General features: G+C 37.9%; 3 protein-coding genes, 1 long non-coding RNA gene and 1 pseudogene across 6 annotated transcripts; 4 read left to right on the top strand and 1 right to left on the bottom strand.

Annotated features, from left to right (window-relative positions):
- The first annotated feature begins 731 nt into the window (after positions 1-731).
- Positions 732-4648, top strand: LOC120107342 (probable galacturonosyltransferase 9). Its single transcript, XM_039120581.1, has 2 exons — positions 732-2124; positions 3709-4648. The coding sequence occupies exons 1-2, from the start codon at positions 808-810 to the stop codon at positions 3985-3987; spliced, it is 1596 nt and encodes a 531-aa protein (XP_038976509.1). The 5' UTR covers positions 732-807; the 3' UTR covers positions 3988-4648.
- A 2951-nt stretch (positions 4649-7599) lies between these two features.
- Positions 7600-8809, bottom strand: LOC120107343 (sphinganine C4-monooxygenase 2-like). The gene is made up of 2 exons (XM_039120582.1): positions 8462-8809; positions 7600-8370 (listed from the first exon to the last, which is right to left on the bottom strand). Exons 1-2 carry the CDS (start codon positions 8681-8683, stop codon positions 7828-7830), a joined length of 765 nt encoding a protein of 254 aa, XP_038976510.1. The 5' UTR covers positions 8684-8809; the 3' UTR covers positions 7600-7827.
- Positions 8257-8930, top strand: LOC120107344. Of its 2 annotated transcripts, none has more exons than XR_005509182.1 (3): positions 8257-8391; positions 8471-8640; positions 8840-8930. It is a non-coding gene; the product is annotated as an uncharacterized LOC120107344 (long non-coding RNA). The 2 variants fall into 2 exon arrangements; XR_005509181.1 differs by having other exon boundaries at positions 8807-8917.
- Positions 8931-14767: 5837 nt separating this feature from the next.
- LOC120107336 (sphinganine C4-monooxygenase 2-like) lies at positions 14768-18414 on the top strand. Of its 2 annotated transcripts, none has more exons than XM_039120575.1 (3): positions 14768-14971; positions 16039-16330; positions 17583-18414. In XM_039120575.1, exons 2-3 carry the CDS (start codon positions 16109-16111, stop codon positions 18123-18125), a joined length of 765 nt encoding a protein of 254 aa, XP_038976503.1. In that variant the 5' UTR covers positions 14768-14971; positions 16039-16108; the 3' UTR covers positions 18126-18414. The 2 variants fall into 2 exon arrangements, with proteins under 2 accessions (XP_038976503.1, XP_038976502.1); XM_039120574.1 differs by having other exon boundaries at positions 16023-16330.
- Positions 18415-24665: 6251 nt separating this feature from the next.
- Positions 24666-25949, top strand: LOC120107338 (annotated as a pseudogene).
- The last annotated feature ends 806 nt before the right edge of the window (positions 25950-26755 follow it).

Genomic DNA, 26755 nt, shown 5'->3' with positions numbered 1-26755 from the left:
TGGGCGAGCACTACCCGCTGCTCAGGATATCTAGAATATGATCAGTGGTGGGATGGCCTTGCAAGCAAAGCACGTGTATCACGAAGCAGATTGGGTAGTCTCGTATGTAGCTAACCATTTTGGAGAGATCCTATGGTTAGAAGATGAGAAATTATTTGGTATACTTCGAAACTTGTTATCTTTTAAAAATTTTTTAATGTATTTGTATTCGGCGTGTATGAAACATCCGCTTAAAATAATAATAATAATAAAAGTATACAGTGATAAGGAGTATCATGGTGGAAAAAAAAAAAAGAAAAAACAAGTAATTATGCGGATCAGGTTTGATTACATGTTGTTTCCTACCCAACTCATGGAACCCAATAGTCTGGCTTTCGGCTATCTGTCACGTTCCGAAGGAGCAATCCTCGCCCAGGAATTGGCGGGTTCGGTCAGCATCCACCGACCTGGCTCGCTTCCCTAACCATCAGATGCCACGCGGAGCCGGCGCAGCAGCAGACGCGTTGCTTTCGTCATCATCACCGCACGCATGATCACAAAATAGTGAAATACGAAAAAGCAAAGTACACTGTATCATCAACACATAAATCGATCGGACGGTCCAGATCTAACCAAACCGTCGGCAGGGCGTAATGGACGGTCGACGTCACTCCTCCGTGCACTTCCCCTGCTCCACCGCCACTCCCTTCCACCACCTTGAATTTGATCGACCTCAGCGCGGCCTAGAAGATGGCTGCTTATTAGTTAGATACTAGATATCAGATTGGATTTGATCCGGTGCAAAGGGCGGCATACGAGTGATAGGTGATGGCGGGAGGCCGGTCTGTCCGTCCGGCGGCGACGGGCATCCGCGGGCTGTGCAGCTACCGGGTGTTCGTGTCGGCGATGTTCACCCTACTCTTCTTGGCGGCCCTCTCGGTGCTGCTCTCCACCAACCCCTCCTCCACCGCGGCCACCTCCGCTGCCGGCGACCCTTCTGTCGCCGGCGACGTCCTCCGGCCCTACCTCGGCCGCACCTTTCTGGCCCTCAAGTCCGACCCCCTCCGCACCCGCCTCCACCTCCTCCTCCGCCAGGCGGCCGACCACTCCGCCCTCGTCCACGCCTACGCCGCCTACGCCCGCCGCCTCAAACTCGATAACTCCCGCCAGCTCCGCGCCTTCGAAGACCTCACGGCCTCCCTCTCCTCCCTCGCCGCCCGCCTCGACTCCGACCTCCCCTCCGACGAGGACTCCCTCCGCCCCCTCGAGAAGGAGGCTAAAGACCGCATCAAGTTCGCCCGCGCCCTCATCTCCGAATCCAAGGAGTCCTTCGACACCCAGCTCAAGATCCAGAAGCTCCGCGACACCATCTTCGCGGTCCAGGAGCAGCTCCACCGCGCCAAGAAGCTCGGCGCTCTCACCAACCGCATCGCCGCAGGATCCACCCCCAAAAGCCTCCACTGCCTCGCCATGCGCCTCATGGAGGACCGCATCGCCCACCCGGACTCCTACCGCCGCCCCGGCCCCGACCCGCCGGAGCTCGCCGACCCGAATCTCTACCACTCCATTCTCATCTCCGACAACATCATCGCCGTCTCCACCGTTATCAACTCCGCTATCCGCAACGCGGCCGACCCCTGGAAGCACGTCTTCCATGTCGTCACCGACCCCATGTACCTCAACGCGATGCAGGTCTGGTTCACCCGCCGCCCGCCCACCGGCGGCGCGCGGGTGGAGATCAAGTCGGTAGCCGACTTCGGCTTCTTGAATTCCTCCTACTCGCCGGTCGTGCGACAGATCGAGGGCGGGCGGCGGGACTTGTCGCTACTCCACTACCTGCGGTTCTACTTGCCGGAGATGTACCCGAGCCTGCAGCGGGTGGTGTTCTTGGAGGATGATGTGGTGGTGCAGAAGGATCTGGCGGGGCTGTGGAGGGTGGATTTGGATGGGAAGGCGAACGGGGCGGTGGAGATGTGCTTTGGGGGGTTCAGGAGGTACAGCAGGTACATGAATTTCTCCCACCCGGTGATCCGGGAGCGGTTCAGCCCGAGGGCATGCGCATGGGCCTATGGAGTAAATGTCTTTGATCTCGATGCGTGGAGGAGGGAGAGGTCCACTGAAAAATTCCATGAGTACCAGGATTTGGTGAGCACTTTCAAATTTCATCTTCTTATTTATTTTTCCTTGTTTTATGGATCATTTCTTAATGAATGAATGAATGAATGATCTTATTTGCCCAACTTGTCGAATATTTAGTAAATAATTTTAGTTGATATCATGTTGCGACAATTGGGGCAAATAGACATAAAGTTGTAAATGATTTTATTACTAATTTTGTTTCCCCAGTTCTTGATATTTAACTATCAAAGATTGTTTTATGTGATCTCCTATATATTATGAATGATTAGTGATTGATTTGCTGTCAAATGCCAAATTGTTGGAAATTTTTTTTTCGGTGAAATACTACTCTATTCTAATTCAGTATGTCTTTCTGCCTCATAATTAAAACTTTTGCTTATTTTTTTCTGTTCATGCATCACTCTTCAAGATTTATTGTACCCATTCTATTAAAGAATCTTTAATTTTTTTTCTATTTACTTTGAAAATTTCATTACTAACTGTGAGGACAATAGAGGCAACTGGCCTTTACATAAATTATATAACGTTATTTACTAACTTTTAGTTTTAACCCAACTACTTAGTTTCTAAACATTTTAAAGCATATTTAGCAGGTGTTTTAGTAATTACAGTTATTTTCTTATGTGAAGGATGCTAGTTAGGGGTATGCAAGTCTCTGCCGCAATTTGTGCATTGTGAGGATTTTCTCCAATCAAGCAAACCGTACACATCTCCAGGTTGTCTGTTCTTAGGCATCAAAGAAATCTTCTCTTTGTTCACTGGTTGTAGGACTTTGACCCAGAATCTTCAAGAAAAACCAAATTCTAATGTTGACACATCTTTCATCCAGTTTAAAACCAGTCAACTTATTCCTTAAATTCAGCTCAACCGAGTTCTCATTTTATAGCACTGCACGGTCCCTTCTCTTGCAGTACTCTACCTGTTTACTGGTGCCCTTCTTAGCCGTTGAGAGGAGGGCATTTATAAATTGTTTAAGATATGCTCTGCCCTTTGCTGCTTTATTTCCATTCCAACCTTTTTATGGGTCTTTTCAACATTTTAAAATTGATCTTTAAGGCAGTTAAGCATTCCTGTAGAATTTTCTGTAATCAACCATGTTGTTATTGGTCTTCTTGCCACTTTATTAACTTCCATCTGCCCATGAAGCATGCTAAATCATTAATTTCACTAAATGGCATATTTTATGCCTTGCATCTGAACTCGTGTTTACTGATGCAAACCTGAACTCCATTTTGGGTGACAAAAATTACTAATCCTCTTTACTGCTAGAAGAAACTGCCTGTTACATTTTTGTCTAACTATTTTTTGATCTTTTATATATCATTGTGGTCCTGACTGTTTGTACCAAAATATTCATGATTTGTAGCGGTTAAATGTTTTTCTTTGATTTATTTTCTGTCTTCCTTTTGCCTTTTGGTTTTTATCATCTTCTTATATGTTACCAGATTTGCATTTGACATATTTCATCTTGTAGTCTAGTTTAGGACAGGCCACTTGAAGAAGCTAGATTTCTGTACCAAAAAAATAAAAATAGAAAGAGAGAGAGAGAAACTAAATTCAGCATCTGAACTAGTGCTGTGATTTTGACAGAATGAGGATGGAATAATCTGGAACCCAGGCACTGTGCTTCCAGCAGGATTGATGACGTTCTACACCACTACTAAACCACTAGAGAAGTCATGGCATGTAACAGGGCTTGGTTATAATCCAAGTATTAGCTTGGATGAGATCCGCAATGCTGCCGTCATACACTTTAATGGGCACATGAAGCCATGGCTCGACGTTGCCTTGAACCAGTACAAGCACCTATGGACCAAATATGTAGATACTGAAATGGAATTCCTCCCACTCTGCAACTTCGGCCTCTAATTTGGAATTCAAGAGAACTTAGTCCATGGGAGGTTACTACTTCAAATCTCCTCATTATCTAGAGCTAGTAGAGATTGCCAGGCAAAAGTGCCTGAGCAAAATTGCCTTTTTATTGCTATTTGTTGTGACAGAGATTGCCTTCTCCACTATCCCATTTTGTCGCTAGTTCTTTCTTTTGCTTTATGTTTATTTAAGATGTACTAGTTGTTGTTTCTTGTGTAGTTCAAATGTACTGGATGGTTTTGATATACAAATGTATCAAGTGAGTTTACTTGGTAGTAATTTTTAGGCAGTTCTTTTGCATTGGGAATATACTGCAGCGAGTGATGTTTTGGGATATGATGTGTGTAGTTTATGAAGTTCTATTATATGTGTCAATCCTTCATATATCCAGGAATGATGATGGCACCAATTCTAAAAGTAAATATAGCAAGAATCTGTCTCTAACTCTGAGGACCTGTAATACAAGGTCAGATATGGATCTCTTAGAGATTGATTTGCATGCTTCTATTGAATCTGGGATGCAATATAAGATATGGACATACATGATCTTATGTAGCATACTGGTTTGTGATCCCCCCTAAACAATAAAATATGTTGACATGAGGAGGAACATATTTACTAGTTATATCATCTGCAATCGCCTGAATCTCGAGACGTTCTTCAAACCAATCATATACCTTATTGAGATAGGTAATCCAAAAGAATTCCCCCTCTAAGAACCGTATATGAGAATTTCATCTCGTACGGCTCAAGCAGAAACACACAAATACTGATTTCAACGGTACGTGCTTTTTTGCAAAGATTAGGTTCGGGATTATTAGAAGAATTTTTTACGAAAGAAGAACAAGTTGTTTCTTTGATCTTCCCAAAAACAACTTCTTTTTCTTTACATGAATCACATATAGAACGTATTTGGTATTTGGATATTATCCATATCAATGACCTGGTGAATTATTCATAATTGGTTTGTCGACGTGATGAGACTTATGAATAGAATAGAAATGATCTATAAATGATCAAGAGAGAAAAAAATTCATGAATTTTCATTCTGAAATGCTCATTGCAGTAGTGTAGTGGTTGAATCAACTGAGTAGTCAAAATTATTATACTTGCGATATGACATGTAGAATGGATATTCTATGCAACATATTGATGCCTTATGACATGCATGTCTTGAACCTTCAAGGATGCTGTTTAACATGTTCGACTATTATCCCGCAGGCATTCTTATTTATGATATATATATATATATATATATATATATATATATATATATATATATTTCCAAATGTTATCTGTTGGGTCCGTTGGCTCGAAAGGAACCAAACAATTACTTATATTCTGAGGGTTACCTCGGGGGCTGCCCTACTCTTGCCAGAGCATAGGTGTATGCCTGAGAGTAGTGTTGAAATTTGGTGGTGCTCTTTCTTTAATATAAGTACTCATTTGTTTTTGTCTTCTTGATTTTTTTGGCTTACCTCTTCGCCAGATTTATTTTCTGTATTTCCTTCACTCTTAGGCGAAGCTGGTAACTTACCTACTCATCTGCCAAAGAGAGAAAGTCTGCTTCTTGTTGGAAGCTATGGTTTTTATGCTGTTCCAAATGGTTGTATCATTTCATGCTTTCGAATGATTAGCATGCTCTTTGATATTACTCTTTTTTACGTGTTTAGTTAAAATAGGATCCGAACAAGCATGCTCCTATGAGCTGGCCATTGAATCATTTTATGTCCATTTGACTTTTTCCTAGTTATGTCTTACTCTTTTAAGAAACTAGTGGTCATGGTCTTTTCCAGCTCTGTTATTACCTCTTTAGCACCTTAAGTGTTTTAATTTTAGTTACTAGAGCTCTGGTGGATATTGGAATATGCAAAATAAATCATGCTTATGGGTGCCAATACATTTGTCAAAGAGCTATACCTAAAACATTAAGCTGAAATGGAAATATTTTGACATGACAGTTTGGCTGCGAGCTAGCTAAGCATTGTATTTTCTGAGAAGCTATCTTCATTTTTATGTCAAAAAATATATGCTGTGAAACTATGTCGTCAAGATATTCCAAGCAATGCCAGAACCTATCTGTAGTTCAAATTTCCCTTAAAAACAAAATTTGTCATTAATCTCATTTTTATGACCTTATATTTGTTGTATACGAGATAACATTTAACTTCTCCGCCTTGATCTATGACTTGTGTGGTTTATAAACCACACATTGATTGACCTAGCTTAGTATGTGGTTATGCCTGCCAAAACACTTAACACGCCTGGCTTGATCATCTGAAGAGCGATTACTTATTGCCATATGCCTCAAGCATCATGTCTTTTGTTTTCTTGCTTTGTTGCATGTTTATTGTTCTAGATTGATGAACTGGACCAACTGGTACAACTTGAAGACTGTAGTACCATCAAAAACACGTTGCAGACGAATTATGGCCAAATTTATTAGCTGACTTGGTAATTTGTTTTTTTAGTAAATTACTTAGTATTTATTACACAATGCTTATTTGTAAGTCTGTTAATTCTTTTCATTGAGTCTATATTATGTGTTCCATGCATATATGTGTATTTGGTTTATCTTTGACTGTCACATGCTTATGCTAAATTTACTCTGTGGTTTCTCTTTACTGTGCTTTCGAATATTCACATTTCAAGTTTTTTCGTTTGATTTCTTCCACTGCTTACAGACAATCCTGCACCTAGTCCCATGATTCAGGATGAACTTTTTGATGCTGGATTTGTCTCTTATTTCAAGTCCACATTGGCTCTTTTTTTTAATTACTACCTTTGATTCTTTTAGAGTCAGTAGGCTCAATCCTGCGGAATTTGGCTTTACTGTGTGCATCTGCATCCTGCTTTGAAATCTTTTTCATATTTGGCACTAATTTTATTTATATATTGTTGATTTTGTTTCATCATGTTTGACACCTTAATATCTGAAGATTTTTCTATTTTCTAGCCTACTTTTGTATGAAGTTAAACTGTTGTGTCCCCTAAAGACATCAAAGCTCGCATGGCAGGATTCTCACAAACTTAAAATGTTGATATGATAATTATCCTCTGAGCATATCTCCATTCTTTTACTTATCCATCAACTCCTAACATCATTGGTCATCCATTAGTGAGTGTGTCTCGAACCCACCTTAGAAACATTACTGGACGGTTAATCAAATATCAGAGATCATTTTGCGGATCTTTCAAATATTAGTTACAGTGGCAAGTTAAGGACTTGCCGATTTTTTGTAATGTTGGTGGAATTAGAGATTAACCTGGGTCTGAAAACAAGGCCTTCAAAAAGTGATGGATATTTTCCTTTAGCCAATCTGTAATGTTTTCTCGTTATATGTATATATTTTTTAAAATTCTAATTATGTGATTTATCTGACTTTTCATGGCTATTTGTGGAAAAGACAGGATGATTAGTCATTCCCATGTATATGCTTTGTACAGATGTTGGCAAAAAAAATTAAGCAGAGGTACTGTAGCATGATGATCCCTCTCATCAAATGTTATTGAGCCAGAGAGAAACTGGTTAGGATTACCAAGAGGACTGCTCCAACATTATGTCGGCTTCTGATGATCTACATGGTCAACTATGTTAGAAGTCTTAAATTCAGAAAGCTACATCACATAGCCTTTTCTGTTTCTAAGGACTGATAGTTATAACATTCATGCTTTGAGCGGACATCATAGAGCTGATACAAAGAAGCAGTATCATTATTGTGTACATAATTGGAGAGTCCACAAACATATCTCCGAAGTGACTGGAAGATAATGCTACAAACAACTTTATGACTCTGGCTGGTACTCACAAAGAAAGCTTTCTTTATCATTTGACTCCTAATCTTTGACTGGCTTTGCTTCCAGGCCTCCATCCTTTCTTTTTACCAGGGAATAAGGCATGTATGTTCCAAGGATTTTGTCCCACATAACAAAGAATGGCTGTGAGAAGTTGTATTTTCCACCATAGAGCTGATGGTGAACATCATGGTAAGCACTGTTGTTGCTAAAGAAAACATGGAGGGGATTCCCAGGAAGCCACAGCCCACAATGATCATCAACTGTTTTAATGGTTGCAAAGGAGAAGAAGAAGATGGCAGTACGAGGGGTCATGCCAGAGATGAGGAAAGACATGGCACCGCCAACTGTGTCGAGAAGCAGCCCTTCAAGTGGGTGGTTGTATAGAGCTCCATATGCGTAAGGCACAACAAGGCTGTGATGCTTATAGTGGATGTGGCGATACAAGCACTTGTTAACATGCATGTATCTATGGACAAAGTACTGCCATGTGTCTAAGACAAGCATTGCGACCACAAATTGTCTCGCCACCACGAAGAAGGAAGGTTGCAAGTTTGTACCAGTCCTTTCATCTTTGCTTATCACCTGCACATGCTTCAGAAATGAGTATGGGAAAAGAAATTCTTGTCAATTAATTCTTTGCATAACTCTCTGATATATGATAGTATTGTTTTACCGTGAATAGGATGATAGCTACAGCAATCTGAAATGCCTGTTGAACGAGAACACCTCTGACAACAGTTCCTTTCGAGGGCAAATTCTTGGTTTCTTCCTCCTTCCTGGAGTGCAGCCGGTACTTGTCGAAGCAACCCAGCAGCATGTAAAGGCCAGAGTACACCCAGTAAACTAGAACAGGTACAAAGGTTCCTAACATCTCATCAGATACCTTGTATGCCATTCCGTTGTTTCTGAAAATTCTGAAGAGTACTTGAGAAGCAAAGGATGGTTATTTCTTTAAGCTTCAGAAAGAAAACTCTCTTCTGTTCTATTTCTTTCTCTCTCCTGATGATTTCTGATGCAGAATGACCGTCTTGAAGGGCTGCTATTTATACAGGACCCAAAGCTGGCAAAACGGAAATATGCCAATAGTTTTTTCCATGGGTTCGCTGCTTCAACTGTACCGTCAAAACGAAGGAAACTAGAGATTGTCTAGAGGTGAGTTTTTAATCTATGGAGAAAGTTCACTTGACTGGTGAGATTACATGGAAATAATGGATATGATGATTAGAATCTATTCTTTGTTAGAGAGAAAACAGGTGGCTGTATCTTCCACATATGGCTTGACCGGCTGGACCCACTGGATTCTTAAGTCTGTGGGCCAACATCCTGTGGGCAGGGCAGTCAACTGAGGTAGTTTTCCTTGGTAGATAGATTCTGTAAGTTGGAACTACTTTCCAAGTTATGAGAGGCTACTGTTCCTTCTGACGACACCTTTAGTTGATCTGTAATTCCCACAAAGTCCAACTTTCTGTAACCTCAATGCATGAGATTTAGGGGTGTCATCCAGTGCTGCGATGTAGCATTTTTTATTAAAAATGGAAAATGCCACAGGGAACCTTGGCATATCCCCTGCTGCATGGGTTAATGCTATTTTACAGTAGTCAATAATTAATGCATCTAATTGCCATCTTTGCACCTGCCAAGCCTGCTTGCACCGGACCTGCCAAGCCTGCTTGCACCCAGCACAAAAGGAAATTGCATTTGGTATAATTGGGTTCAGGTTATATGGAATGCACATGAACCAGCCTACTTATTAAATAATCTGGTTCATGTTTAGAATCTTGGCCCCCTTAATCTGTATTTATCTTATATGAAATAGCAGGGCACATCAAAAGAATGTAAACTCCAAACCTGAAAATTGATCCAATATCTAAATTTCTTATGTGTATGGACCTAACTATATTCTAGTTTAAATTGGTATGGAATGGCATGCAGAACATTGGGTTAATAGAAATATTAATGCTTGTTAAGAAATTAATGCTGCCAGGATCTAGTTAACTAAGATTGGAGCTTCGCTATGTCAGATTAGATTAATATGTTGATTGTATTGAATTACCAAGTCAACTGAGTCATCTTGGAGATGATTTGATTCACCAAGCAAACTAAACGGGTTAATGGTATGCCATCATCTACACGGTTATCATGTCATGTTTATCCTCTGAGCTATCTATTCAATATGATGAATTTGACTTGACTTTTTATCCAGGTTTTCTTTTGCATATATATGCCTCTCAAAAGGTTTTATTTTGCTGCATGATTTTATGATTTTGCACGTTTTCCAAATACCCTTTCATTTTTGTGTTTACGGACGGTCAACCAGACATTGAGACACTGCTACATCTTCTTTTTTTTGACAAAATTATATGAATATTGTTGGGGGAGCCCTTAATTGGCTTCCAGTGATGGACTGAAAGGTCGTTTTGTTATTTTTGTTGAAGATTATTTTATGATCAGGATCAAATAACTTTGACCATGGATTGGTTGGACTACAAATGGTAGCTAACAAAGGACATTGGTGTACAAAAAAGTTATTTAATAACAAAATACAAATTTAGCATATGTATATAAAATAAAAAAATGGGAGATATACATACATTTGTGTGTGTGTGTATATAGCCAAAATAAATAATAGAAAATGAGTTCTAGTATAAAGATTCATATTGTTGTGCAATTCATATTACTTTTTTTTCCATTTTCTCCTCTTCCTTCAGGCTTTCAGATATCTTTTGAAAGTAGTCTGTGGATTTATTCGTCCAAAGACTTTTAATGGGATCTTCTATGTAAAGGATTAAACCATTCTATGTGAATCATTGTTTTTTATTGCTCCACAGCTTGGTCCACTCATTAAAAAATTATTAAAGAACATCCAATAGTTTATTAGGCATTGTGAGAAGTATTTGAAATACAAAGAAGTATTAACCGGGTAATATTTTTAAAGTGTTGCAGATAAACCAGCCAGTTCATCCCATCATTGACCAATCTACTTCTTAGACTCATTCATGATCATTGGCACTTTGCTTGTTCTCTATTTATAAAATATCTTTTAATAAAATATAGCACCATTATCCTTCCAAAGAAATTTGACAGGTTATTCCAACGTTTGACTCCGGAATACGAGAAACATATTAAGGAGTCTGGCTGTACTTTGGACATTTTGTGGTCCGTTCTAAAGTCCATAATGGACGATGATGCATGCCAAGTAACTGGTCTTGGGTCTAAGGAAAAAAAAACACCAAAAAAAAAAAAAACTCAGGCATTGAATTAGATCAAATTGATTGACTTGAGTGGTCGCACTGACCCGTTAGGGTTCCTGCGGCTTTGAGACTTGGAAAGTAGCCTCTAAATTTTGTTACGGTTCGTCCCTTTTGGAACACAGTCGGGACCCTTGACTGGCCACAGCACGAGAGGCTTTTTTTATTGTATTTTATTTTGTTTTATTTTAAAGAAGACGGGCTTTTCAAGTCATACATTATAGACTGCGGGAATTGCTTTCTAACTCCTGTTTGTAGAGCCACCTAACAACCATACCTGATGACCAAAACTTGAGGCCTTTGGTAATGTCATTGTTTCTTATTTTTATTTTTGAAAGTTTCCCATTTGGGAGAGTTTTTGGAAGACCAAAAAGTACTTTCTGGTTCTCTAAAAGCACTTTTAGGTAAAATAGGAGTGTTTGGTAAAAATTTCGAAAAGTTATTTTAACTTTTTCAGGAAGCTAAAAATAGCTTTATGGGAGAAGCTTCATTTGGAGTTTTTCGAAAAAGCATTTTTAGGCTCAGTTGGAAAGCTATTTTTTTAACCAAAATATTCGTAATAAAATATAACAATTATACAAAATGTCCTTTAATAATTATTTAACAAATTTTATCACCTAGCTAGAAAATTTGTTATATTATGAAAATTAATTTACGTTAATAATTATAATATTTTATATATTTAATATTGTATTATATCAATGTATTATGGTATAACGTAATATAATATTATTTATAGTTTAATACAATAATAAAGATATAAAATATTATAGTTATTATTATATATATTATAAATCAAAATAGCTTTTCAACGCATGCTAAAAATATTTTTTCGAAGAAATTTTATTTTGGAGCTTCTCCAGAAAAGCTGTTTTAGCTTTCCGATTTTTTTACCAAATACCCCTATTTAATCTAAAAGTACTTTTGGTACAAAATGCTTTCTAGCTTACCAAAACCTCTGTCAAATGGGGCTTAGACCGATAAAGTCATTCTATTCTTTCAAATTATTTGATTTTTTTAATTTTTTAAATTAAGACCAGAAATATTTGATAGGCATCATGATATCGAGTATCACATGTGAGGCTTAGTGGGAGGTAGATGATTTGATGCGGACAAATGAGTTCAAAATCTAATGACTTTTAACTTGTAAGTTGAATTGGATTCAGACTTGTATATTAAAGCTTTCTCTTGGTTGGATTAAGAGCTCTACGTTTCTCTCCAGCTTGTCCATGTGGACCTATAATCTAAAGAAAGCTACAAAAATTATAGATGCAAATGGACCAAGTCAGGGCCAAGATCTTTTATACTTTTCTATAGAAGTTGGCTGACGACCCCATTCTAGCACTATAAAAAAATGTGGCACCCGAGTCAGCCTATTGGGCCGGCATGCCCACTGCCGGGTGAAGGCCGTTATAGACACCGGCTAAAAACAAATCATCTGATTGATATGCTCTTCTGACAATGACTCATAAATAAACTTCTAAATTTCAATGATGTCACGGGTTTGTTAGGATGGACATTGACTTGGAAATACAAGAATATGGAGAAGTACCACATGTTGAAGCTAGGTTCTCATCAAAATAATCTGTGTACAAGGAAGCTTCCTTGGAAAATTTTTAATGGATTTTACTCTAGAATTCCAAAAGCACCTATCTTTGAACAGATAATTATTAGCTCAGTGGGAGAGAGCTTGGTAAGACAAAAAGACACTAAGGACAGCTCGGGAATAGTTGATGGTGAGATTTTTGAATCTTGTGTCCCAACCGTGTGGCCTCGGTGAGATTGTGGAGGTCCATGAACAAGGAGATTGGAGGAACCTTGCAGGGTACTTCCTCTTTGCAACTTGTCTAACCCTTCGTATAGGATATGTTGCAATTGTAGAACAGACCTTCTACGATTCAAACCTGATCTCAAAAGGATCTAGGGTTAAATTTGAATAAGAGGATGTCCTTCTAATTAAAGAGTACAATAATTAGAGAGGATATAGGGTAGGGTTAAATTTGAACAAGAGTATGTCCTTCCAATTAAAGAGTACAATAATTAGAGAGGATATAGGGTAGGGTTAGATTTGGATAAGAGGATGTCCTTCCAATTAAAGAGTACAATAATTAGAGAGGATATAAGGTTTTGATATATTAATCATAAAACCTCATTCAATGAAAGATGATGCGATTGTTGCTAAACCTATATTAATGCCCAACTCAAGTCGCTGCCATTTTTTTCTCTCCCCTTGGCCAAGGTATTTGAATATAAAGTCAAAATAAAATTATTTTTTATAACTAGGTTAAGAGAAAGTTTAGCCAAATCCTACATGGGTGTAGGCTTAAACAAAAGCCGCTAATATCGAAGAGCTAGTGATTTTACCAAGCCCATAAGTTGGCACCCTCAAAAATAATTATAACTATTACTTGTGCTAGAGATTTGAAGTAATACTATTATTTCAATAAGATGAACAGTGACATCAAATAATTTTTGTTATTTTATTAATAAGTTGACCTTATTGTAAAGGTTGTTTTGTCAAACCTTGAAATAGGATATCTCCATGCTTACTCATGAAGCAAAGAAATGAAGGAAAGAGAAGCAACATCTAGGATTTCCAAATTAGAAATGATGTCTTCAAATTAGAAAAATGAAGATCTATAGAATAAAGTTATACAGTAAAATATTTAGATAATACAAAAAATAAAATTGATGAAATAGTTGCATTTATAAATTAATGACTAAAGGAATTGGTACTCATATAAAAAATTCATAAAAAAATAATAAAGTTAAAAGAGAAAGGAGACAGCAATAGGAATTTGAACTAAAGTAATATTAAGAAAGTAAGATCTTTTCTTTTGAGAGAGAGAATGATTGAAACCACCACACATTCATTAAGGTATAGAAACAAAATTATAGAAGAGAGAAGACTCCGAATAGAGGTAGCGGAAGAGAAGGGTCAGAAAGAAGGGACGAGGAAAGATCAAAAAGGAACCTGGAGTTCAGAAAAAAATAGCCAGCCTTTCTACATGATTTGCATAGAATCTTTAGAAACAAAGCATTGCGCAGAATCCAAGAGATTAGAAATTGTAGCTATATATGATTGAACAGATGTCGAACTCATTGCAACCTTAACATCAAAAGTTGCAGGTCCGAGAAAATTAACCTAACAGGTCGCAGGTCCGAGCCACTAAATGCATAACCAATATCAAACGAGTAATTTTGATAGTGCAAGCGTGCAATAGGATTATTATTTAGAACATAATCCAAACCCGAAGCCTTTATTTCTAAACACAATATGCAATAACCCAATTTGGGATTATGCGGAAAAAAATAAAATAAAATTGGAGTCGCACGCGAGACTTCTAAACCCATTGATGACGGCTTTACGATGCCAATCACGAAGGATATTGTTAAAAAAATCGAATACTATAAAATATTTTTTTTATTATATTTTTTTAAAAAAATTGCAACAGTTTATTAGCATTCACCAATACCATGAGGTCAATGTGGGATAGTTTCGTATGTGCCTAATTATTCTAAAAAAATTTGATGGCTAAGAGAGATGGAATTATTTGATGTATTTTGAAATTTATTATTTTTTAAAGTTTTTTTGGGATGTATTCGTATTCAAGACATCTGCTTCAAGGAAAAAAAAAAAAAAGGGTGGCCGGCCGAGGCCGTCGAAAAATATCAGGCAATAAAAAAATAAAAAATAAGGAAAAAGGAAAAGTAGAGGTAAATGGCCGCCGGAATCGTCAACGAGGCTTCTTATTCTTCTCAGCAACCGGCCGACTTCAGCGACTCGGTCCCCTCTCCATCCCTCCCCAATAAGAAGACGACCCTCCGCGAGTCCTGGCGACATCCAAAGCCAACGGCGGAGAAGTAGTATAAGGAAGAAGCCCCTTCATCGTCCAATATTTGGCTTCTTTTCTGGATAAATTTCTTCGAGAGAGGTTAGTGTATTGAAACTGTTAAATCCTGTAGATGGATTCTTTTTCTATTTCCTCTAGAAAAAATAAGTCTAGAGTCCTCTGTTTCTGTTGGATTTCTTCTTCTTTTCCTGTTTAATTTCTTTTGCTTCTTAGATTGGAGCTTTGCTGATATTCAAATAACCGATGCAATATATTGTTGCATATTTTTTAAAAAAAGTGTTATTTTTTTTTCTTTTTTGTTTCTTTCAGAGGTAGTTCTATTTTCCTTCTTTTGTTTCTTTTTCTTCTTATTTTTTTTGGAGTGGGGAAGGAGGAAGTGAAATACTTCCCCCGGACCCCCAGCATTTATTAATTATGGTTTGTATTTGCTTCTTTTGTTTCATTAGTTGGGTCTTTATTCGTCTTGGTTTTTATGAATTACTGGAGTATCAGAAATCACTTCTACCTTATATTTCTGTTTCTTCTAGGAAATTATTCCAGTTTGGATCATGTCCTAGAATTTTGCAATTTGAGCCTCCAGAAACCAGAATTTATGAAAAGGAATGAGTAGAATCAGACAGATGTAGTCTCAGCTAGGTCTGTAGAGATTTCCTGCTTCTCAGATTGAACTCTTCGTGTTGCTTTGAAGTGAAAAGTGGTTCTTTTGGGTGCCTTTAATGATATAGATTTTTAGTAATATCTGTTTTAACTGGTGTTTTGGCTTCCAAGTTCTCTATCAGCAGATTATTTCTTGGATATTTTCTGGGTAAGCTCTTTTTTTTTTCTTCCTTCATCTTTTTTTTTTTGGTACAACGGCGGCTCACATGTAACTTCAGTTTGAAATTATGGCTGTCCTATTGCAGAATGTTTTAAGCTTAAAAATGATCGAATCATTAAGTGATTAAAACTTTAACAACTAATGGATGCATAACTTGAGTTTTTCTTTTTCCTTCGTAATAATGAAGTGGAATTCTGAGATCCCTATTTTCCTAGTGATTGTCTTTGCCTGATCAGTTCCTGCAAACTTGCAGTTCAAATTTGTTTCTTTCTCCATATGCCTTCTCTTTTCTGTTACTTAAGATTGTGCTCTCAGGTTTTCTTTTCTTCAGAAGTTAAAGGCGTGCACCAGCCAAGCCTGACCTGCAGTTCTCAGCATTTCAATTGTTTACAAGATACGCCATGGCTTTTGCCGTGTCGGATGAGTTGCTGGGAACCTTCGTGCCGGTCGCTGTCTACTGGATTTACTCGGGAATATATATGCTGCTGGGTGGTTTGGAGAATTACCGGTTACATCCAAAGGGCGAGGAGGATGTGAAGAACATTGTCTCTAAAGGAACAGTTGTTCAAGGGGTACTAGTTCAGCAGACATTTCAAATTGCTGTCTCCCTGCTTCTGTTCATGGTATGAGAAACCAATATCACTTTCTTTTACATTCAGATAGTAGGATAAAATATAAATATGAATGCAAGAAGTATACTAGCTGACGTCCTCTGAGAATTGCATTGTCTTTCAGTGTTGGAAATAATGCTTGGCTCAGATGGATCTACTTATATTGGGTTTTATTTGATATTTTCTTCATCTCTGATCTTTCCAATCAGAGAGGAAAAAGATGAGCCTCCCAATCACAACCCTGTAGCGTACTCTGATTCATTTGCCTATAAATTAATTTCCATGCATTATGAGTGACAAACAAACAACTGAAAACTCATTAGCCTTTAATCATATTATGATCGATTCGTAGTTTATGTTGTTTGTGTTAATGCTGAAGCTTTGTGTGACAACAAATTATGCATTTGGATTTCCTCATGAATCAATTCACCAAAGATCCTTTATTACTATGCATATGCTTTGGTTGCTTGTAATAACATAACTTTATCTCTACTATTATAAGTGCAAGTACTCAACCGCTCCACTCCTGAGAGGCTTCACTTCTCGGATATTTCCCTTCACAGCCAATGTGCAGTTTGGACTCTTAATCCTACAGCTGTCGAGTTTAAGAGACGTTTTTCCCTCTCTCTATTAGGAATATATTTGTTTTGCCTCTAACATAATAAATCCTAATGTAGAATTTTGCACACCAGTCTTTCAGGACTTTTTCTGATTACATGCATCAATGACCGTCTACATAAAAATAAACATTTTTTTTTGAATTCTAAGAGTAGGAAATCATCATTAGACAGTCGTCCATCTGAACTAATGTTCCCAGGAGCCAACAGCAGAAATTAGTGCTATGCACTTCTAGGAGCATATATCCATAAACATTACCCTTTTCCCATCTAGTTAGGGTCATCTTAACCTTTTGAAAACAGATAGTGAACTCACCTTAGGGCTGCTTTTTTTATAAAATTTCTTTTTTTGTCAAAAAACTTTCTATTTTGTTATTTGTATTTCATTTTCATAGGGAATTGGTAATACTGTATTATATTTTTCTCTTGTAGCCTGATATCAATAGAAGTGTTCCAATGAGATGAGAAACTAAAGCTCTTTGATGGCCCAATAATTCATCGATCCCCTCGTACTTTCTTGTCTCTTTTCTCTATAAGTGGATCATTGTCTGTAACTTTTTTTCAAGAACTAAGTATTTCATCTAAACCTACCAAATTTCGGATGTAAAACATAACATATTCAACTGAGTTTGTTTCATTATATGCAGGTCGTAAGCGATGACAGTGGGGTCACACCGCCACAGCCTTCTCCCCTTGTGATAGTGGTGCAGTTCATCATCGCAATGGTGGTTATGGATACATGGCAGTATTTCATGCACAGATACATGCACTTGAACAAGTTCTTATACAAGCACATCCATTCCAAGCACCACAGTCTCGTTGTCCCCTATGCCTTTGGAGCTCTCTACAACCACCCCCTTGAGGGTCTGATACTAGATACAATTGGTGGCGCCCTGTCTTTCCTTGTCTCTGGCATGACACCCCGGACTGCCATCTCCTTCTTCTCTTTTGCCACCATCAAGACTGTGGATGACCACTGTGGGTTATGGCTTCCAGGGAACCTGTTCCATGTGTTCTTTAATAACAACAGCGCTTATCATGACATCCACCACCAGCTCTATGGCAACAAATACAACTTCTCCCAGCCCTTCTTTGTTATATGGGACAAAATTCTTGGAACCCACTTGCCTTACTCTCTTGTGGAGAGAAAAGAAGGGGGATTTGAGGCGCGGCCAATCAAAAAGGATTAAGATTTCGCTGCTATCATCTCTAAGTTGTCTATCACGCCGCATTTTTTAAATGAAAGCCTCATCACCTAGCTGCTTCATTTCTCCAATAGTTAATCATAGAATCTTTTTGGAGAAATTAAGCATAGATTATATACCTCACCTTTTGTTCATAGTTTTGAAGTGAAAGCCAGAGGATAGTGTCCATTAATGTAGTCTCCATGTTTGTACAAAATTATTGATTACTCCTAAATAAGACTTTGTATCATTTACTTATTATTATTATATTTTGGCCCGTTTAGTCTTTTGCTGATGATGCATCCCATTCAGAGTTCAATAAGTAACAAAATCTGAGATTTATAATGTCAATATGTCACAAATTTCCCTTATATTTGTGAAAGAAACCATGCTAACAGGAAAGGACATGGTTTATGTGATGAAAGCCAGTATTATATCCATAAGATCCGGCAGCAGGTAAACTATGTTTGCAAGAACTAAGAAGAAAATAACTATAACATGGAGGACTCTTTTATCCCACAATGCTAAGAGGATTATGAAAAGATAATACAAAGATGAGCATTAATTCAAGCAGGGCAGAATATAATCATGATGCTCAACTCTTAACTTAATCATCTAAGATGATGATAAGTGATTCAGCTTGACAGCCATAGACAGTATGCAGTTTAGTAAATTGGAGAGCTTAAAGGCTAAGGCCTCATCAAAGAGTGGTTAGTAGGTTGGATGCAAACATATTGAAAATTATGGTGGCAATAGGTTTAACTGGGAGTCTCCACCCTTTTCCTTGTGTTGGAACCGCAATCTTTCATGACTTTGTTATCCCTTTCCTGCTTCTCTTGTGCTTGATATTTTGCTTTAATGACTGTTGCTGCTGTGAATGAAAGCTCCATAGGCAGGGTGGTATGGGCAGACTGCTTTCAGTGCCCTGTAGCTCTCCTGTTGTTTCCTCTGTTTTACTTACCCTTTCTTTGTATCATCTCTAATATTTCTGATATATTCCTAATGATTGGTGGTGGCTTGTCAAATTGCAAAATCTGCTATATTTGAGATGGCAAGAGCTCAAACTTGTATTGCAAACCCAACCACCCCCAAAACCACCCAAAATAATAATATAATAAAAAATAAAAAAATCCTTTTTCTTATTAGGTGCACCTTTGTCCAGCTTAAAATACTTCTTTTTCACTCTTTTTTATGTCTCTGTATGGCTTTTTACATGTGTGCATGCACACAAACACATATCTTCAAATATATGGAGGAATATTTCTATAAAAAAAATATATAGAGTCATAAACTACACATGGCACCTGTCAGGTTCAAACCCAAATTACAAAGCTCCCTCTCTCTCTTTCTTTCTTCTTTTTTTCTTTCTTTTTTTCAACTTTCTCATGCTAGTGCAATCCAAGAAATCCCTTGAATCATAATGTATCATTTTAGCAGCAAATCAAACATGTGAACCATGCATATCAGTAGGACCACTTAACATTTTTCAGTGGAATAGTACAATGAATGATTGATCATGGCAATGATGGGATTCTTATGAGTGCTGTTATGAAGTGCCATGCACCATATTTGCCAAGATTTTTTAATACTAGCACTATAAAAAAAAACCTGGCATATGCGTCAGCCCATTTAGTCGGCATCGCCACTGCCGGGTGCAGACCGTTGTAGACGGGCTAAAAACGATCATCTGATTGATATGCTCTTCTGATAATGATTCATAAACAAACTTCTGACTTTCAATGATGGATCACTGGTTTGTTAGGATGGACATTGACTTGGAAATACAAGAATATGGAGAGGTAGCACATGTTGAAGCTAGATTCTCATCAAAATTATGTGTGTATAAGGAAGCTTCCTTTCAAAATTTTTAATGGATTTTACTGTAGAATTCCAAAAGCAGCTATCTTTGAACCGATAAGCTCAGTGGGAGAGATCTTGGTAAGACAAAAAGACATCAAGGACAGCTCGGAAATAGTTGATGGTGAGAATTTTGAATAAGGAGATTGGAGGAACTTTGCAGGTACTTCTTCTTTGCAACTTGTCTAACCCTTCTTACAGGACACGTTGCAATTGTAGAACAGTCCTTCTTCGATTCAAACCCGATCTCAAAAGGTTCTAGAGTTAAATTTGGATAAAAGGATGTCCTTCCAATTAAATAGTATAATAATTAAAGAGGATATAAGGGTTTTGAGATATTAATCATAAAACCTCCATCAATGAAAGATGATGTGATTGTTGCTAAACCTATATTGTTGCTAACCCTTTATTTTTTTTTCAGTATATTTTTTTCATGGAATTTCAACATATATATTTTTTTTTAATTTTACACCCTTGCCACGTTAGCATTACATTGATTATGCCGTGAAAAGATTGTTCCATGGCTTTTCACTTCAAGTTAATAAATAAATTACAAATATGCTGAGGCACACGCTCCCAACAGTTCATGTTGGACGTTGGCTTAGCACCTGGCGATTGGTTAACCTTGAAACAATTTAATATTAAATACATGAAATGATTAATTTGGTGATGGAATGATTTAGATCATAGTCAACAGAGAGAGACTCAGTGGGTTAGCGGGGAGAAAATGTTTAATTCCCATGTTTCTGAAAGGTAGTTTTCATTTTTTAAGTCAGGCTTTTTATGTTCTAGTTATTTAAGCACATTTACTAGCTTTACGGTTAGAGTGCATTTGTGACCGCGACCAAAATCAGAATTGAAATTAGAATAGATTGGAATGGAATCAAAATAGCCATATCTTTTAGCATGTTTAATTAGTGATCATAATTAGAATCGGAATCGAAATTGAATTTGAATACTAGGAGAAAATAGGAATTAGGTTTTGGAGGATTGGGACAGTTCATGTTCTCCTAAACTTAGAATGGCTCAACTAAACAACTGAAATGGGAGTCACTTATTTCCATTTCTATTCCAGAGTCCAACTCTTCTCTAACCAGACATGCCTTTAGTATATCCACTAACCCCACCATCTTCCTACCACCGTCGCACTTAATTGGGCCAAAATTAGATTTGGAATTGGAATAGATTGGAATAGAATCAAAATAGCCATATCTCTTAGCATGTTTAATTCATGATCAGAATTGGAATCGAAATCGAAATTGAATTTGAATAGCAGGAGAGAGTAGGAATTAGGTTTTGGGGGATTAGGATATTTCATGTCCTCCTAAAATTGGAATGCCTCAACTAAACAACTGGAATGAGAGTCACTTATTTCCATTCTTATTTCAGATTCCAACTCTCCTCCAACCAAATATGCCTTTAGTATATCCACTAACCCCACCATCTTCCCACCACCGTCGCACTTAATTGGGCCTTCAATTCATTTAGGCCCGAATGGCCTATGAGCCCAGTCATTAAACATACACTACCAACCAACAAAAAGAGACCCATTCACTCTCAAACACTTGAGAATTTCTGGCCCAAAAAAAAGGGTGTTCTTATGGTCAACATTCATATATGGTAACAAATTAGAGAGGCTTGTATTATGTTTCTCATCTCCTCCCTCCTATCATCTATTCCACCATGCTTGTATGATTATTTAAATTTGAGAGGCTCTGTAGATCCCAACCTACCTCATACATAAATGGACCTGGCATATCTCCAATAATGAGTAGTGATCCGAATAAAATTATCACTATTGTTATACCATTAACCATTATTTGACATTGCAAAATCGTTATAGTGGTCAATATTTTAATAGTAAGTACTCTAAAAACATGCAGCTTAAGGCAGATAATGATCAATCTAACTGTTTTAATGCTTACAAATGATTTTGATAAGGGTCCAGCATAATGAAATAACACCACTGTTAATATCTTGATCCAAACAGCAAACCCCCCTACAAAACGTTTACTCCAATGGAATTAAATTTTCTTTTCTTTTATTTTTGGTGAAATACCTATGGATAGTTACACTACAGCAAATGTGAGTTTTTCCGACTATGTTTTTCCGATGCTAGAGGGAAGCGTTGGAAAAGTTTGGCTCAGCGCCAACCTTTGTCGACGTTTCCACCTAGCGTCGGTAAAGCTCTAGAAACGACGACGCTTTAAAGCGTCGTTAAAAAAACATAAAATCCTTTCAACCGCTCGCCCGGCTCCTCTCCTTATCCTCTCTCGGTCGATGCCGTAGCTGCGCGCTGACATCAAACTGATCTCACCTCCATCTCGAGCTCCGATCGGTGATCGAAGATTCCACTTCCCCGCCGCCGTCGACCTCGCCCTCGTCTAAGGTAAGCCTCCTCCTCCTCTTTGTTTTCTTCTTGTTTTTAACGCTTGCCCGGCCCGCTCTCCTCCTCCCTCCTCTCCAGCGCCGAGCGACCGCGCGTCCGCAACCTCTTCTCCTCCTCCCTCCTCTGCAGCGCCGACCGGGAGAGCTCTAGAGGTATTATGTTCTTCCCCTTTTTCGATTTCCATCTTCTCTCCTTCCTCAATTGAGGCGTCGAATTGAGCTTAGTAACCCTAAGCGAGCTTTGTTCTGGCACATGGTTGGAGGATGGTTGGCTATGGCGGTCGCCTATGGAGTTCTTAGACTCTTTGGGCTTGTTTTCAAGATGCATATCTCCTCAACTTAGGTTGCTTTTTGCTTAAGGAATTTAGATTCTCATATATGCTTGGCGAAGTTTATATTCTTAGGTTTGATTCTCCTAGAAGTGGATGGGGGGAAGCTGTACTTGAATTTTGGCATCTTTTGTTAGCTTTTTTTAGATACACAAAATGGCTCTAAATGGGCACATGGAGGTGTATTCTGTTTTGCATCTATACTTTCATTTGTATTATTAACTGGGGTTTGTTATGGATGCATTGTTGGGCACAGTCTTCATTTGATTAGGTCCTCCCACAACAACAATTAATACTTTTTTAAGGTATATGCTGTGTCAACTAGAGCAATGTCCACTAACCAAGATAGCCACTTCTTGTTTGTGCCAATTATATATTATAAAGCAAACCAAATTTTCTACGAGTGAGGAGAAAGAACCTTTCATTTTTTTGTTTAAAAACATAGAAAATTTGAGGCCTTAAAATCTCTGATCATATAAGCAAAATTTGCTTTTCAATTCCATGTTTTCTATTTAGTTTGTTACAGGTCATCTCCATAAATATCAGCAAAAGAATAGAACATCCCAGAAAAGATCAAAGGAAAACTCAGTTATTGATTTTACACTTGTATATCCTGTCAATTGTAAAGTCACAATGCTTGGTAGTAATTAATAGCTCTTATAAAATTGTCATGGTTCCTCGTCACAAGCTCTTGTTTATAGATTTTTAAGCTGTGGGTTAGGATTATAGGAATGCATTGGAATGAGGTAGATGCTTTCATAGCATTTCTAATTCAAAGTCGATATTTTTTGGATATTAAACAGACTAACTCACTTCAGACTTATGGTGGAAGTAGTTGCTCTGTTAGAGTCATGCTTGAGACACCTTATTAGATGCTTTCTGTATGCTAGCTTCAATTGTCAAATTCAGCATCTGAATAAAAGCTTCCACCATGAGTTATGTGACATAAAGCAAATCTTTCTGAATGCTAGCTTCCACCATGAGTTATGTGTTCCACTATGGCTTAATTTTTCTTTTTTTTAATTTTTTTAATAGTTGTTTGAAAAGATTATTTAAAATAGCCTACAAGATAATTTGATTTACAGTTTATATATTAATTTCTCTTACAATCTAATTATTTTAAATCATTTGTCTTTAATGAACTTCTTAATTTATAAAAGGTCTGGAGAGAGTGAGGAGAACACGAGGGCCCACTCAGCCGTTATAATCGCTAGCTATTATTGCTCATCGCTCATATAATGAAATTTTGGACTATAACAGTCAACTAACAGCCCTGTTCATTGATCTTGTTTTTTTTCTTTTCTTACTTAGACTGTATAGAAATTGTTGTTTTGATTGAATAAATACAAAAAATATTAAATAATGTTTAATAGTAGCTAAACTAATAATTGTCATCCACGTCGCACATAGGCTATATATAACGATCCTCGAAGCCATTACAATAATTTTAGAGGATGGCACAAATGAGACAACCTAAGGATATTGGTGTAACTCAAGAGAGAATCAATGGATGTATTCATACTAGATGGATATATATATATATAAGCCATCTATTTGATCCAACAAAAAAAAGAATGATATTGATATACATGGGAGGAATATTACTTTGGATATTTACTAATTGCGAAGCCAGTATGAAGCAACCTAAAGTATTTCCCTGCGTAAAGTCTTCCTCGCATCACGCTCAACGACTGACGTGGGCCCGTCCTTAAACGGCTTCCACTGGCGCCGTGGTCCAAGTCACGGCGTATGGAAAATTAGAAACCGATCGAAGAAAAGTAACTCCTCTTATTAAATTGGAAAACGTGGACGAACTTAATAGACCGAGAAAAACCACCAAAGAACTTCACAGAGACGACCACAAGGGATCAAATAATAAAATCTTACTTTGACTAGATCTTTCAGATAGACCATATGAGGCCATGCTAGCCGGCTTGGTGGACTTGAACTCAACCAAGACACCCCTCGCCCAAGTATAAATAGCTCCAATCCATTGCTTTGTAGAAGTACAAGAGGGGGCAGTTCTCCCAAAACCCAAGCACAACAGAAAGAGAGGAAACTTTTCTCTCTCCTTTTGGCAGCAGTCTGGGCTTTGGTTGGTAACCTTGGTGCTCTCCTTTTGTCTCTGTAGAATTGAAGCCTCAAACCCCGTCCAGATAGTTATAATTAGAAGTAATCTGTTCCCAACCTAGTACTTATACCATGGCTTTTGGAGTATCAGATGAGTTGTTGAGCACTTTTATCCCGATCGTAGTTTATTGGATATACTCTGGAGTCTGTGTGTTGTTTAGTTCCCTGGAGGAGTACCGGTTGCACCCAAAGGGTGAAGAAGACACCAAGAATATCGTCTCCAAATGGACTGTTGTCAAAGGTGTTCTCGTCCAGCAAGCATTCCAAGTTGCCATCTCCCTCATCTTGTTCACTGTAAACCCCTCCTTATAACAAATTACTACATCTTCCATTATCTCTTGGATTAAACTCAGTTAATAGTATTGATTTACCACTAATATAATTATCATGAAATTAATGCAGGTGATCGATAGTGGCAGCGAAGCCGCCGCAGAGTCTCAACCTTCTCTCTTCGTGATAGCAATGCAATTCTTGGTTGCGATGTTTGTCGTCGACACATGGCAGTACTTCATGCACCGATACATGCACATGAACAAGTTCTGTGACAAGCACATCCACTCGAAGCACCACCGGTTAATCGTCCCTTACTCCTATGGAGCCCTTTACAAACCACCCACTGGAAGGCCTTCTTCTTGATACCACCGGGGGCGCCCTCTCCTTCCTCATCTCTGGGATGACACCCCGGACGAGTATTTCTTCTTCTCTTTTGCCACCATCAAGAGCATAAATGACCACTGCGGTCTGTGGCTCCCTGGGAATCCTCTCAACATGTTCTTCGACAACAACAGTGCCTACCACGACATCCACCACCAGCCTCTATGGAAACAAGTATAACTTCTCGCAGCCGTTCTTTGTTGTCTGGGACAGAATTCTGGGACGTACATGCCTTACTCTCTTGAAAAGAGAAAGGAAGGAGGGCTTGAAGCTAGGATCATAAAGGATTGAGGCCTATTTACCATGGTATAATTAATGTGGTTGTGCTTTCTCTAATTATTCGTGAAGAGGATTTGTACCCCGGCCCAAGTCTGTAATATTCTTATAATTCCTAGTGCGAAATAAAAGTCATGAATACAACAAAGCTTGTTTGACAGAAAACAGCTTGATGTAATGATCTTATAGAGATATATATATATATATATATATATATATATATATATATATATATATATATATATATTTTGGAGAAACAGAAATAATAAGTAAGGTTGACCAAAGTGCAGTTTATGGCATTGGAGCCTCTTTCATGTTTGATGGACTGTTTACGGAAGGAGTGTTCAAATTGAGATGTGTGAGACAATGTGAAAGCGAAATATGGTTACGGGTTTGTGTTGATTGTTTTTGTTTTGTTTTTTTGAGAAATATTATCGTTAACTGGTTGGAACGATGAAAGACGACTTAAGCTTTACATTAAGAAACGACAGTTAAGACTTTTTTAAATTGTCAATGAAGTTTTAAGAAACTATCTTTTGGCCGATTAGGCGCACACCATGCATTTTTTGATCTTAGATCGAATAGCCGTCAAATTTGAATATAGCACTCCACAGTATTTCTTTGAAACACCAAAAAAAAAGAAAAAGGGACAAAAAGGAATAGATCAAACTTGAAAACCAGTGCAAGCTAGTATTGCATAGATTGGAATAGAATTACCAGCAAAATTAGGAAAGCATTCAACACATTGCAAAAAATAGTTGTCATGATATTTTAGCTGATAATCATTACCTAGCATCAAACATCATGAGCTTCACAATCTAGGTGGAGATTGATTCAATTGGGGAGAAGTAAGATTCTTTTTTAACCTGCTCACCATTCAAATCTCTCAAAAAAAACTAGAAGAAGATGGAAGAATTGGAAAAGTATAGCTTAAGTTCCTTTTCTTTGATTGATCATTTGTCGTGCCTCCTAAACTGTGGTACTTAGTCCCTATTTATAATA

Source organism: Phoenix dactylifera, unplaced genomic scaffold (genome assembly GCF_009389715.1).
Source record: "Phoenix dactylifera cultivar Barhee BC4 unplaced genomic scaffold, palm_55x_up_171113_PBpolish2nd_filt_p 000832F, whole genome shotgun sequence".
NCBI classification, from domain to species: domain Eukaryota; kingdom Viridiplantae; phylum Streptophyta; class Magnoliopsida; order Arecales; family Arecaceae; genus Phoenix; species Phoenix dactylifera.
Note: the sequence above shows the minus strand (reverse complement) of the source record. Positions and strands in the feature narration are given on the sequence as shown.

Excerpts from the sequence above, each read along its gene's own strand:
- LOC120107342 (XM_039120581.1), top strand. The coding sequence starts at position 808 with ATGGCGGGAGGCCGGTCTGTCCGTCCGGCGGCGACGGGCATCCGCGGG. Across the intron at positions 2,125-3,708 it reads TCCATGAGTACCAGGATTTG|AATGAGGATGGAATAATCTG; the intron begins GTGAGCACTTTC and ends TGATTTTGACAG.
- LOC120107336 (XM_039120575.1), top strand. The coding sequence starts at position 16,109 with ATGGCTTTTGCCGTGTCGGATGAGTTGCTGGGAACCTTCGTGCCGGTC. Across the intron at positions 16,331-17,582 it reads TCTCCCTGCTTCTGTTCATG|GTCGTAAGCGATGACAGTGG; the intron begins GTATGAGAAACC and ends CATTATATGCAG.
- LOC120107343 (XM_039120582.1), bottom strand. The coding sequence starts at position 8,683 with ATGGCATACAAGGTATCTGATGAGATGTTAGGAACCTTTGTACCTGTT. Across the intron at positions 8,371-8,461 it reads TAGCTATCATCCTATTCACG|GTGATAAGCAAAGATGAAAG; the intron begins GTAAAACAATAC and ends AAGCATGTGCAG.